At 45.0% G+C, this 12,252-nt stretch overlaps 1 protein-coding gene across 10 annotated transcripts in view; it reads right to left on the minus strand.

Annotated features, from left to right (window-relative positions):
• Positions 1-12,252, minus strand: part of SERGEF (secretion regulating guanine nucleotide exchange factor) — a 177,475-nt gene that overhangs the window by 144,537 nt on the left and 20,686 nt on the right. For all 10 annotated transcript variants that reach the window (XR_014000028.1, XM_081154315.1, XM_081154312.1 and 7 more), the window contains one exon: positions 10,991-11,149. Coding sequence is in view for 9 of the 10 variants with exons in the window: in XM_081154315.1 (XP_081010441.1) it covers positions 10,991-11,149 (159 nt within the window). In the remaining variant the exon portion in view is untranslated. The remainder of the gene's footprint in view (positions 1-10,990; positions 11,150-12,252) is intronic.

The raw sequence follows: 12,252 nt of genomic DNA on the forward strand, positions 1-12,252 counted from the left end.
GAACAAGCTGATCCAAGATTCCTCAAAATGGGCCACTTTCATCTTGGCAAACATCCGAGAGCACTTGGAGGCACTGGCTGTCACTATGATTACTGACAGTTCCCGTGAGACAGGCAAGGTCCCCTGAGAAAGGGCAAGCACAGTACTGTCTGTGAGGAACCTGAAAACAATGGTGAAATTACAGGTGGGTCACTTAAAGCTCATTTTCAGAGAGATCTGGGAACAAATCAATCCAACCAGGAAAGAGGAAGATGACTCCTTGAATGGAGGCTGAGCCCTCTGCCAGGGACCTCCAAGCCCTTCCCAGCATGCCTGATACCCCCACCCACTGTGGACAGACAGGGAAGCCGAGGACCCACAGCAGGACCTTGCAGACATGCAGGGACAAAGCTGGCCCCCAAGCCCTGGGGCACCAGGCATGGCTGTCAGCATCAGGGAGCTGAGGCTCTCAGCCCTGGTCTTCTCTGAGAAGGTGGGAAGCGGGCAGGGCCACAGGTTGGGTCTCCTAAGCACAGCCACTAAAATGGTACAGCTTCCGCACGCAAAAGTTAAGGCCATCCATGGAACTAGCCCTCACTGGGCCTCTCCTCTATGCCAGGGGAGAGCCAGGGGTAAATACAACAGACCAAGTTCCTAATCCCAAGGGGTTCACGTTAGGTGAGAGAGTGACAACAAATAAGTAAGCAGTAACGATACTATGGTTTCAGGTCGTGAAAACTGATCTCATGAAAAATAAAGCAGGGTGGGAGTAGCATGTGGCTGGGACAGACTGGCGGTGGCTATTTCCAATAGGGTGGACAGAGAGGGCCTCTGTGAGAGGTGACAGTTGGGCAGAAAATGATGGGAGTGTGGCAATAGTGTGGGTATCAGAGACTAGCACTCCTGGCAGAGGGGACTGCTAAAGGTACTCAGGGTCTTCTCAGACACAAATCCTACCACACAGTGTTGAGGAGTATGCAAGTGGCAGCACCTGGCGGAGCACCTAGTCCATGCCAAGTGCTTGGCAAAGACTGGTTCCCTGCCCTCCTCTGACCCCCTTGGAAATTTTTTAAAAATGGAGAATTTGTTCAACTAGTTGTGCTAACTCGTGTTTTATTGCCTTGTGCCTCTGACAAGGCCCTGGGCCTGCCCATCTGTTGGGTGTGGAAGCTGTGAGATGACCCTTGTCAAAGCTTCCAGCACAGCACAGCCTGATGGGAGGGCCTTGGCCTAGAGGAGAATGTGGCAGGCAGGAGGGTAGCAGAAACGGCAATGGACACTGCCCTTACTGCAGGTGGGAGGGTGGAAATCACTAGGACCAGATGCTCACGAAACCAGGATCAAGGCAGAGAGTTAGCTCCTGTCTCCTTCCCTTCTTACCTCTGGCTCACTGGCCCAGGGCCCAGCCCTTGTCTCCTGACTCTCCCACAGGGTAGCCAGCCAGAGGCCAAACCATCCTCAGTTCTTGTCACAAGCAAGGAGATAACTGGGTATTATTACCTCATGGTGAGACCTTAGGTAGCCCCCTTCCCTCTCTGGGCCTGAGTTCTCCCATCCATAAAAGGAGAAGAGGGCCTGGGTGACCTCTGGGGGTCCTTTCAGCTCTGACCTTGCTAATTCTGACTCCGGATGCTGGCCCAACGCCCCTCACCCCCCAAGGCTGTCTGCCTGCCCACTGCTGCCATCTCGTGGCCCTCCAGGGCCAGCTGCACTTGGCTTTGACCGGGCCCCTGACAAGCCCCCTTATTCGAATGCACCTATTTCTAAGAGTGAATCCTGCTTCTGCTTCAGCTTGACATATACTGCACTTCTCCGGACCGCAGATCAATGGGTATTCATTGCCAAACACAAAAACCAAAAATAACACCAAAACTTCATCTCTCTAGCAGAGATGACACACTGCAGCTGAGAGTGTGACCTCCCTACTCAAAGACAGGAAGTGACCTGCCCAAGGTCGCACAGCTGCCTGGCTCCCAGACCAACTCACAATTCCACTTCATCACACTGCTTAGGGATGCTGGGCACCCTGGAAACCAAAAATAAAGTCAGCCCAGGGCAAAGGAAACAAAGCCTTTGAAAGGTGGGAAACAAACTATCAGGATTCCTTGCAAAGCTCAAGAAATGGTAAGATAAGGCATGTGAACATGTGAGCAATGCTTGCAGAAATTCACTGGAAGTAACAAATTGGCAGTGCCCAGGGTATCTCCTAACCTTGGAGGGCCTCAATCACAAGGACACCTTCAGGTCTTCCATAAACCAGCCTCCAAGCCACCGCCGCAGCCTGGATCCTAGGTTAGGGAGCCCCCCAAAGGACAAGAAAGACACACTGGGGTAGCAGCATGCCTCCCCCACCACATGAACTTCTCAAGGTAGAGTTATAGCTTGTTTTCTCTACCTCCAGACCTCTCAGCACCTGGCCAGAGCAGCTCAGTAAAGGTCTATACAGGCAGACCCCTTAGATTCTTATACAATCATGGGAACTGTCCACCATTTGTGGACTCAAATGACCACACTCTTGGCTCTGTCTGCAGCCTACTCCTGAACCCTACAGTGCAGACCCTGAAAAAACATACTGTAGGTTATTTGCCTTTTCTAGCCTCTATTATCTCACATCTGCAGCATAATGGGTGCAAGATCATCTACTGGATGATCTTCAAAGTCCTTTTAATTCTAAAATTCTAGAATTTGAAACCAGTTCAAGGCCAATCAAGGCTACTCCACCTGCAGAGCAGATATAAGGAGGAAGTAATCAAGCAATGCTTCCCTCTAGTGGTTTAATGCTGTCACTACATCCTCTCAGCTCTGAGCCCTACCACTGAACTGCATTTAATCCCACCCTGAACTCTGCACAGAAATGGGCTTGCCCTGGTGCAAAGGAGAGGGAGAGAAAGCATGGACCCAGGAACTAATGAGGCCTCTGAGCAGGTTCCATGCCACTGGAGAAATTCTCCATCTTTAGGAACAAGTGTATTTTGGCGCTCAAAGGACCTTTTGTGACCTCCAACTCCTCTCTTCAGATGAGGAAACCAAGGCTCAGGGACATTCAGAAGGAACTTGCCTGAGGTCACAATGCTGACTCACAACTGAGCCAAAAATAGATCCCCACTTTCCTGCCTCCTTCTACAGTCTACTGCCTCTTTTCCATGCAACCTCCTGACTGAAGCCTGTGGAAGTGACCTGTCAAGGACTCACACAGAGGAATGGGTGGCAAAGAGGCCACCCCTGCACTGCGGGGCAAGAAATTTTACTCATTAACATTCATGGGAGATATAATCAAACTAAAAATTACATATCTGCATAGAAAATATGAAATAAAATTCATTCATAATCCCACCAAGCAGAGATAATATTCTGGCATACTTCTTTCTAGTCTTTTCTGTGCAAACATCCTTTTAAAAAAAAACAAAAAAAAAACAAAAAACAGAAGTTATAGTGTAGTAACTTACTGTAATATACTTTTTTCACTTACTATATCATAAGCATATTCCTCTGTCACTAAATGTCCTTCTAAAACATTCTAGTTAATGGCGACGTTCCAACATGTGGTTGTACCATAGTTTACTTAACCAATCGCCCTACAGTTTCACTTGTTTCCGTGCATTTGTTTTTGTCATTATAACATAGGTTACAATGAATGGCAATATTCTTACTAATTCTTACTATTCTAACATCCATAATTATTTCCGTAGGCCATTTTATATCTTTTTATAGGACAGAATTTCAGAGCTGGAATGACCCTTAGAAATCATCATGTCCACAATCTCCAATTGCCCAAACACGGAAAAGGAGACCAGAGAGTTTTGTGTCTTGCTAGAGGACAGAAAGACAGCAACAGAGCCTAGTCCCAAACTCTCCACCCATTCACATGTGACCTTCCCCAAGTATTTCACACCATTCCCTGACCACCCTCGCCCACACTGACCTCTCCTTCCTCTGAAACCCTAGTACCTTCGGTGTCTTGGGCCGCTCCTCTGGCTCTCTGTCACATCCTTTTTTATTCTTCTACTAAATATTTCATTTTTTCACCCAACTACAAGCTTCCTGAGGGTAGTTCTGGGTTTTATATTCCCTCGTATTCTGTAGCATAGTGTGATATACATGTGAGTAAGCATTCCACAAATACCTGCTGAAGTCAAGGATAACTAAGAAATACCTTCCTTACTGCTTGGAGAAAGATGCTCCTTTGAAGAGTAAAGGAAGTTCGGTCAATGAGTTAGAGCATTCTGAGATACTCACAACTTGGAATGAGAGCAGCAGGCTTGGGGACAAAGGACCAGGTTCAAGTTTTAGCTGTGCCATCTATTTGAACCAGGGCAATGCAGTTAACCAATCAGGGCCTTGTCTATGAAGCAAGGCTAGTAACACCCATTTTGCCAACTTCATGTGAGAAAATGGATGTGAAAGCACTTTATGGTGATAAAAGTGGTCACAAGAGCTATGCCTGCTATTGTATTATCATAAATGGAAATGCAGCTGCTTCTGTGAATCCTGGAATGGCCTCAGGACCCTCGCACCTAGGGCACCATCTCCTGGTTTCTACTCCACCCACAAATCCATTAAGGGAATCTATGGCTACACATTTCAGGTAAGAATCAGTGTTTTCTTCAAACAAAACTTCCATGTATACAAGGAACTATTATTCCTGGTTCAGGCCCCTGGGTGTGCTTGGTTAAGTCATTCATCCCCACTTGCTCATCGCCTCTAGAGAGAATGTGACGAGGTGGGTAGGACAGTGGACCAAGAGCCACGAGACCTGTGTTCTGTCCTAGCTCCTTCCCTCACTCCCTCTGCTTCCCCCACTTCAGTCCTCAGTTTCCCCATCTCTTAACTGAGGAGTCAGGCAAGCTGAGCTCTAAGTTTTCATGCATTCTGACATTCTAAGGATTCTAGGATAAAAACTAATGACTTCAACAATAAGCAAAAACTATCCATTTCAAAACAGTCCTTTGGGCTTGTTTTGATTTTCAATCATTGGGTTTCAAAGTTCTAAAGCACAAACATCATGCATTCCAAAGCACCTGCTTTAAATAGGGCCCATGAGGTCAGAATCTCCCTGAGCTCAGCTGAGGTTTCATGATATACGGTCCCAAAGAAGATGGAGTGATATCCACTGTCGCTCCATTCTGGAAAGGATTTTGGCCAAAAAAAAACCCCGGAAAAATCAGCATTAGCTGTATATTTATAAACTCGGTTTAGTGTGAATCAATGGCGAGGCTTGGATTTCACTAATGCTTAAACATCAAATGCAATAAAATATTTCTTGGTTTGTGACACTTAAAGAAAGGAGACTGGTCCTTCCACATATGGCATGCAATTCCCCCCTGTTAGAGAAAAAGAACAAAAAATATCTCAACTAAAGAACACAACCAAGAACCAGGAGGACAGCAATGGAAGGGGGAAAAACTTACTGAAGAGCAGAATTGGATTTCTAGCTTTAAATGCTGCCCTAAAGCCACTTTCTCTCCTCTTGGCTTCAGTCTTTTCACTTGCAAAGTGAGGAAGTTTCTTCTTCCATATCTGATTCTCTAAAACTTCTCAGGTTCTAGGACTTTCTTAGGTGACACTGAAGAAACCGAAGAATGTTAAGGACTCGGTATTTGCACTTTTTCAAGCCACAGTCTTTGTGAGACCACAATACTACTTTGGGATGCTGCTTGGCTCAGGAAAAGCTTCCAGCATCCAGAAAGCAACCGGATTCCAGACATTCTAACCAACCCCACATTAAGTTTCAGATCTCGTGTAAATCATTGCTCTTGAAATTCTAATTTATCACCAGCAACCAGCACTTAGCATTTTTAAACACTCATCTTTCTGCACCCTCCAGAAGAGTTCTGAATCAACCTGTAACTTATCCAGACACATTCATATCCAGCTCCTCAGAGACCTTTGCCAGAGAGAGAAGATATGGGCATCTGACCTCCAGAGGGCTCCAGAGTTTCAAAGGGCAGAGGCAGCTAACATGTACTGACCCAACACATGAGCCCAGTCCTGTGCTGGAAGCATCTCATTTAGTTCTCAGACAAGGTCAGCAATACTTCTCCATTTTTCTAATGAAAAAAATAAGCTCAGAGAAGTTAGGTGTATTCATTTGTCCGACCTGCCTCATATGTGCCAAATATTTTACTGAGCACTGAGAATGCAATGCTGAGCAAAACAAACATGGCCTCTGCCCTCATGGAGCTTAGAGCCCAGTGGGAGGGGGAATTAGTAATAGAATGCTACAAAAAAATACCACAAAGGAGAGGTTGTAGTGCTCTGAGAACAGATAAAAGGGAAAAGTGACTAGTCGGGGATGTCAAGGAAAGTCCTCCCTTTGGAGGTGATGACTAAGCTGAAGTCTGAAAAATAAAAATAAAAATGATGTAACTAAGTCAAAATGAGGGGGTACAAGGATAAGTGTGCCAAATAGAGGGAACATCGGGTGCAAAGGCATTCCGGTGGTACATACATGATGCACTCAAGGTACCAAGAGGTGACAGTGGCCTGCACTATGGTGGCGACAGAGATGGAGAGCAGTGGTGCTGCCCACAGCCACACGGCTGAGGTTCAAACCCAGGCCTGTCTGACTCCAAAGCCTGTGTTCCTCTCTGCCTGGCCATTTATTCATTCATTCAGCAATTAGTTGCTAATCATCTACTAAGTGCCAGGCCTGTACCAGGTGCTGAGGACACAGCCATGAATAAAACAGACGCTGCTCTCAGGGAATTTACAGTCAAGACATTAAACAAATAAGAATACACATAGATGTACACAGTTACAAACTGGGAGGAGTACCATGAAGCAACAATAGTGTGATCCGAGACTTTAACAAGGACAGTCACCTGCAAGGCCACGAAGCACTTCCAAACTTGATAATATAGAAGAGCCACTTGCCGGCTGCATGTAAGTGAAAGGCCTTAGGAAGCTGCCTGTCAGAGCTGGGATGGAGCATCACATCCCTGGCCAGCTCAGGAGCCCTCAGGGGAGAAGCGGGAATCTCCAGCTCTGCACAGACTTTGTTAAAACAGAAGTCTTTCTAACTGCTAACTCCTCAATATACTCACGTATCCCAACCTCAGGCACCCCTCACTTATGTATGTACACAGCATTTTACAATTAGCTGAGATTTCACAAAGATTCATTCATTTGAACCTCACGGCAGCCCTACGTAGAATGCTGACAAGTTTGAATATCCTGCCTGCAAGATGAGGAAATTGAAGCCTAGACAGGTGAAGTGCTTTAACCAAAGTCACCAAACTAGGAAGGCAGCCAGATCTGCCATCCAGCTCTCTCTAGCAGCACCTCGGGCCAGGAAATCATGAATCTCAGATAAGACGGCTGCAGGTCACTGAGCCTGGGTAAGGTCACCCAGGAGTCCCATGAAGTTCCTGAGAACAATGATCGGGGACATCAAGCAGCCTGGGGAAGGTTTCTAGAATGCAGCTCCAGCTTGAGACACAGGTACCCTTGCCAACTTTCCCAGATTAGAACAGGTTCGCTTGGATTCTTTCCAAGTGCCTCTGACTAACAGAGAAAAGTATTTTTCCATCGCAAACACTGCAGGCGGGCACCAGACTCCTGAAGCGGGAGGGCAGAGACTGCATCCATATTCCTGCAGAGACAAACTGTAAAGTTAGCCTGATACTATGTGAACCGCCTAGCTGAGTGCCTGCCCCTGGGTATGCTAGGCTTAGCCGGCATTTCTCAATCGTGGCTCAACTAACATCTGGGGTTGGGCATTTCTTTGTTGCAGGGTGCTGCCCTTGAACTGTCAGATGCTTAGCAGCATCCCTGGCCTCTATCAACTGGATGCCAGTGGCACCCCTAGGTGTGACAACCAAATACGTCTTGAGACATTGCAAATGTCCGCTGGGATACCAAATCACCCGAGATGGAGGATCACTGGCCTAGGGCCTATGGAGAAGGGGACAATCAGAGTCCATTCCCTTTCTCTCATCCTAACCCATCCACCCAATCCCATCTTACTGGAGAGATATATGGTCACTGTGCGCAAACTCTTTTTTAATCAATATCACACATAATTAATGCCTTCCCGAAGGAGACTGGGAGCAGCCTCTGTGCCATCGTGGTCTGCAGGAGGGTCCTGGGAACAATCCACCACTGGAGCTTGTGAAAACAACTAAAGTCAAACAACCCCTTGTTCCACTAATGAGCTGCTTCTGACCCTGTGAGCAAATCTTGTTCCCGTGAACATGAGCGGCAGAGTCTGATTAAACTGGAAGCCCTGGGTGTTTCTTCTCAATGACACTGGGCCCAGGCAAAGGCTTCCACTGCTGCCAGATGGAGCGCAACACTGGTAGATTAAATAGCAGCAGACTCCCATTTACCCGAAATCCAGCACAACCACCCGGGCACGCAAACATCCCAGCTCCTAACCACTCTGGACTTAGGAGGAAGGCGAAAGTGACAAAGTACATAAACAAACGATCTGAACTAACAGGTTAATTAAACAGCTGAAACATCACCAAAAAATCACGCTCTCAAGTGGAGGTGGAGACCTGAAGCTGAGCTCCGGAGCAGCTGGGGTGACTCAGACAGTGGCACATGCGTGGGTTCCAACCTCCCACCCCAGGGGATGGGCTGCTGGCCCCGAAGTGGAAACCAGCATCAGTTACAGCGCTTCAAAGCTGGAACCAAAGAAGCGGCATCTTCATGTCTTCCATTAGTCAGCTACCTAACTAGTTAAAGGGTTTACTGACAGACTCAACCAAACTCACTACCACTTGGTAGTAAGTGTATTTCACTGCACTGCAGTTCTTTGAAGACTGACTAACCACAAGACGCCCACCTGTTAACACCCAGTTACTCATATGACTGCTAGTTTCCATGCTACTTCTGCAGGCTGCACTTAGCGCTATAGCTGCCTGTCTCATACTGCATTGTGCTGAAATTTCATAACAGATCTGTCTCCCCTAATGGACAGTGGGCTCCCTGAGGGCAGGGTTTATATCTAGTACAAGGCATGGTACGTAAACAGATCCTCACCATCTGTATGATGGGTGGATAGACAGATGGATGGTAAAGTTTTCCATCTCTATATCCTTAGACTTAAGCCTGTCTACACATTTTAGTGGGAGGGCATGGCCTGTGTCTTCTCTCCTGTTTCTCTAAGGCTTATAAGGACATTGCTTAATAGGTTCCAATTAAACAATGACTGATTTGCTTGGACTCTTGAACCCAAAGAGACAAACTGAGGCCTTCTGTTCATAAATCAGTGAGGCCAAGGAAAGAGGTCAGAAATCCCAGCTGTCTACCCTGATGCACAAGCACTTGAATGTGTTTTGTTCCTTTTGACTAGATACAGTTTGATGTGAGAACTGAACACATTCTCTCCTAGGCAGCGAAGATACAGACATGAGCAAGACTAATAGGGCGCCTTCCCTAGAGCTCATTGTCTGGAGGAAAAGACAGATATTATTAACAATTATACAAATAAGCAGCTATTATGTTCAGTGAGTCTTTTTAAGAAAAATGTCTGTAGCTGTTGCCAATCTTTAAGCAGTCTGAATCTTTCTGAGGAGAGTCATGATTTTTCCTCCAAATAAATAACACGCTTTCCTTAAAGCATCCTCTGACATTTATTATACAGAAAGTTTATTATACTCCTTGGTCATATAGGCCTCTGCTCCAAAATGACTGTAATTTTTTTAAAAGACTAATTAAAAGCATCACAGCTATGAATACTCATAAGTCTGTCTGTGTATTGCAATGTGTAGTATGTGTGACTTAACCAAGGAAAACTGAAGCTGGCTTGAAAACCTACAAAAGTCAGGAAGTACTAGAATAAGTCACCAAATATTTGGAGCCTAGAGAGCCACGCATAGCTAATAAGCAGGCCAGGGGACTCCTGAGAACCCCTAAAGTCAGAAGGCCTTGACATGATAATAGATCTTAAGAATTACAAACTACCCACCTGGGAAGCTCTGTGTAAGTCAGCAGAAACTCTAGGAAGGCAGGGAAGAGGAATGGCCACAAACACAAACCCTGAAAACACAGTCAGGAATATGAAGACCAGGAAAGAACTGCCCTAAGGGCAGGGTGAGAAATAAATGAAGACTCAAAGAGAAGATAAAAATGCCAAAAGCTGGATGGCATGGCATGAGAAGATAACACCTGAGGGAACATATGGATGTCTGAATTAATGCACATAGTTTATTAGGATTAATAAAAATTTAAATAAAAGTACCATGCCAGCTATGATTCAAATTAATGCTCCTGCCTCAATCATGAAATACAATGGTTGGCAAAAGTAGATTTACAGCCTGGCCAGCATGGCTCAGTGGCTGAGCATCGACCTAGGATCCAGGAGGTAGCAGCTCAATTCCTGGTCAGGGCACATGCCATGGTTGTGGGCATGATCCCCAGTAGGAGACATGCAGGAAGCATCTGATCAATGCCTCTCTCATCATTGATGTTTCTGTCTCTCTGTCTCTCCCTCTCCCTTCCTCTCTCTCAAATCAATAAAGGCATATTTAAGAAAGAAAAAAAAGTGGGTTTTCAGGTCTGAGTATGCAAAAGAGTTTATTCTTGTATTGTTATTTATTTATTTATTATTGTATTTTTCTATAAGAACAACTGTAAACCTACTTGTGCCCACCCCGGTATTTATCTTTAAGTTCACAGGTACTGCGGCCTTTAATTTAGACTCAGGTGGAAATGCAAATAGAATCATCTCTTCAGGCATGACAAGGCATACTCCCCAACAACCCGGGCAAAATTCTGGGCGATGCTTGCTGCAATGGGTTCCTTCTCAAAACCTCACGGACTCTCAGGGCCAGAAGGCAATAATCTAAGCCAGCCTTGCCTTTGCAGGTGCAAACCTGTGATCCAGAAAGGAAAAGCCACATATCTGGCTGACTGCAGAACCAGATCCCAGGTCCTCCCCTGCCCAGTCCTAAAAGCTTTTCATCAGTAAAAACCAACCAACTTATTTCTAAGCATTCAAAGCTGTTTAGACAGCTGTCCACCCCAGCTGCTCTTACCGACCACAAATTCTCTGCTGCTCTCTTACCTGTCTGAGCAACCAGGTGTGTCCACCCACTCCAGACAGCAGTAACCTTTTCTTTCTGAAAACAATGTGCTTCTATTTTCTGGGGCATAGGAAGGAAAGCAGCCTGGGAAGCCAGTTGCCCGTGCTTGTTGCTTCCCCAAACATACAGCTCTCCTGCATCTTAAACAAGCAGAAGGGGAATAAAAGAGGTAAAGGAACATTAGTCCCAAATGATGGAAAAGAACACAAGTCTGAAAAAAAAGTGGTTAAAAGAAGTATTATTTTTATGTTACAATGTTGCACAGAGCAAAGCAAGATACAAAATTTATATACAGCATAATATAAAAAAATTTTTAATTCTATAAACAGGAAATGAGGCCAAATACTCGTAGTAGTTTGTCAAGGAATAGAAATGTTCCCATTAATTCATTCAACAAATATTTATTCAACCTCTACCATGTGAAAGATATGTTTCTCTATATTCTATAGCTTTTAAAATATATGCCTGCATTACCTTTTATTATGAAAAAATACATTAACCTTTTTAAATAACTTATTAAAATTATGATTTAAGCTTAAACTTTTGTTTTGTTTTAATTTTTATTTTTTTCAATTACAGTTGACATTCCATGTTTATTAGTTTCAGGTGTACAGCCTAGTGGTTACACATTTATACAACTTACTAAGTGATTCCCCCAATAAGTCTAGTGCCCACCGGGCACCATACATAGTTATTACAATATTATTGACTATATTCCCTATGGTGTACTTTACATCCCGGTGACTGTTTTTGTAACTACCAATTTGTGCTTCTTAATCCCTTCACCTTTTTCACCCAGCCTCCAACTCCTCTCCCATCTGGGGCAACATCAGTTTGTTCTCTGCATCTGTGAGTCTGTTTCTGTTCGTTTGTTTTTTAGATTCCACATATAAGTCAAGTCACATGGTATTTGTCTTTGTCTGACTTATTTTACTTTTTAAGCTGAAACTTTTTAAACATAAGATTTCACTACACGCCCTGCCCAGCAGACATGTCTGTGTAGCACTTCGGCTCACTTGAACCTCACAATAATCCTGTGATATAAGCAAGAATACAACTGACTGACATTGTGATTTAATAGAGAAAGAGCACATTCAGAGTCAAGTGACTGGCTTCTATTCTTGGATCTGCTAACTAGCTATTGACCTTGGACAATCACCTCCTCTCTAAGCCTTAGTTTCACCAGCTTAACATTGGAGGTTAGTCTAGAAGGACAAACAGCATAACTGAAGACACCAGCAAC

This window comes from Miniopterus schreibersii, assembly GCF_964146895.1.
Source record: "Miniopterus schreibersii genome assembly, chromosome: 12".
NCBI lineage: Eukaryota > Metazoa > Chordata > Mammalia > Chiroptera > Miniopteridae > Miniopterus > Miniopterus schreibersii.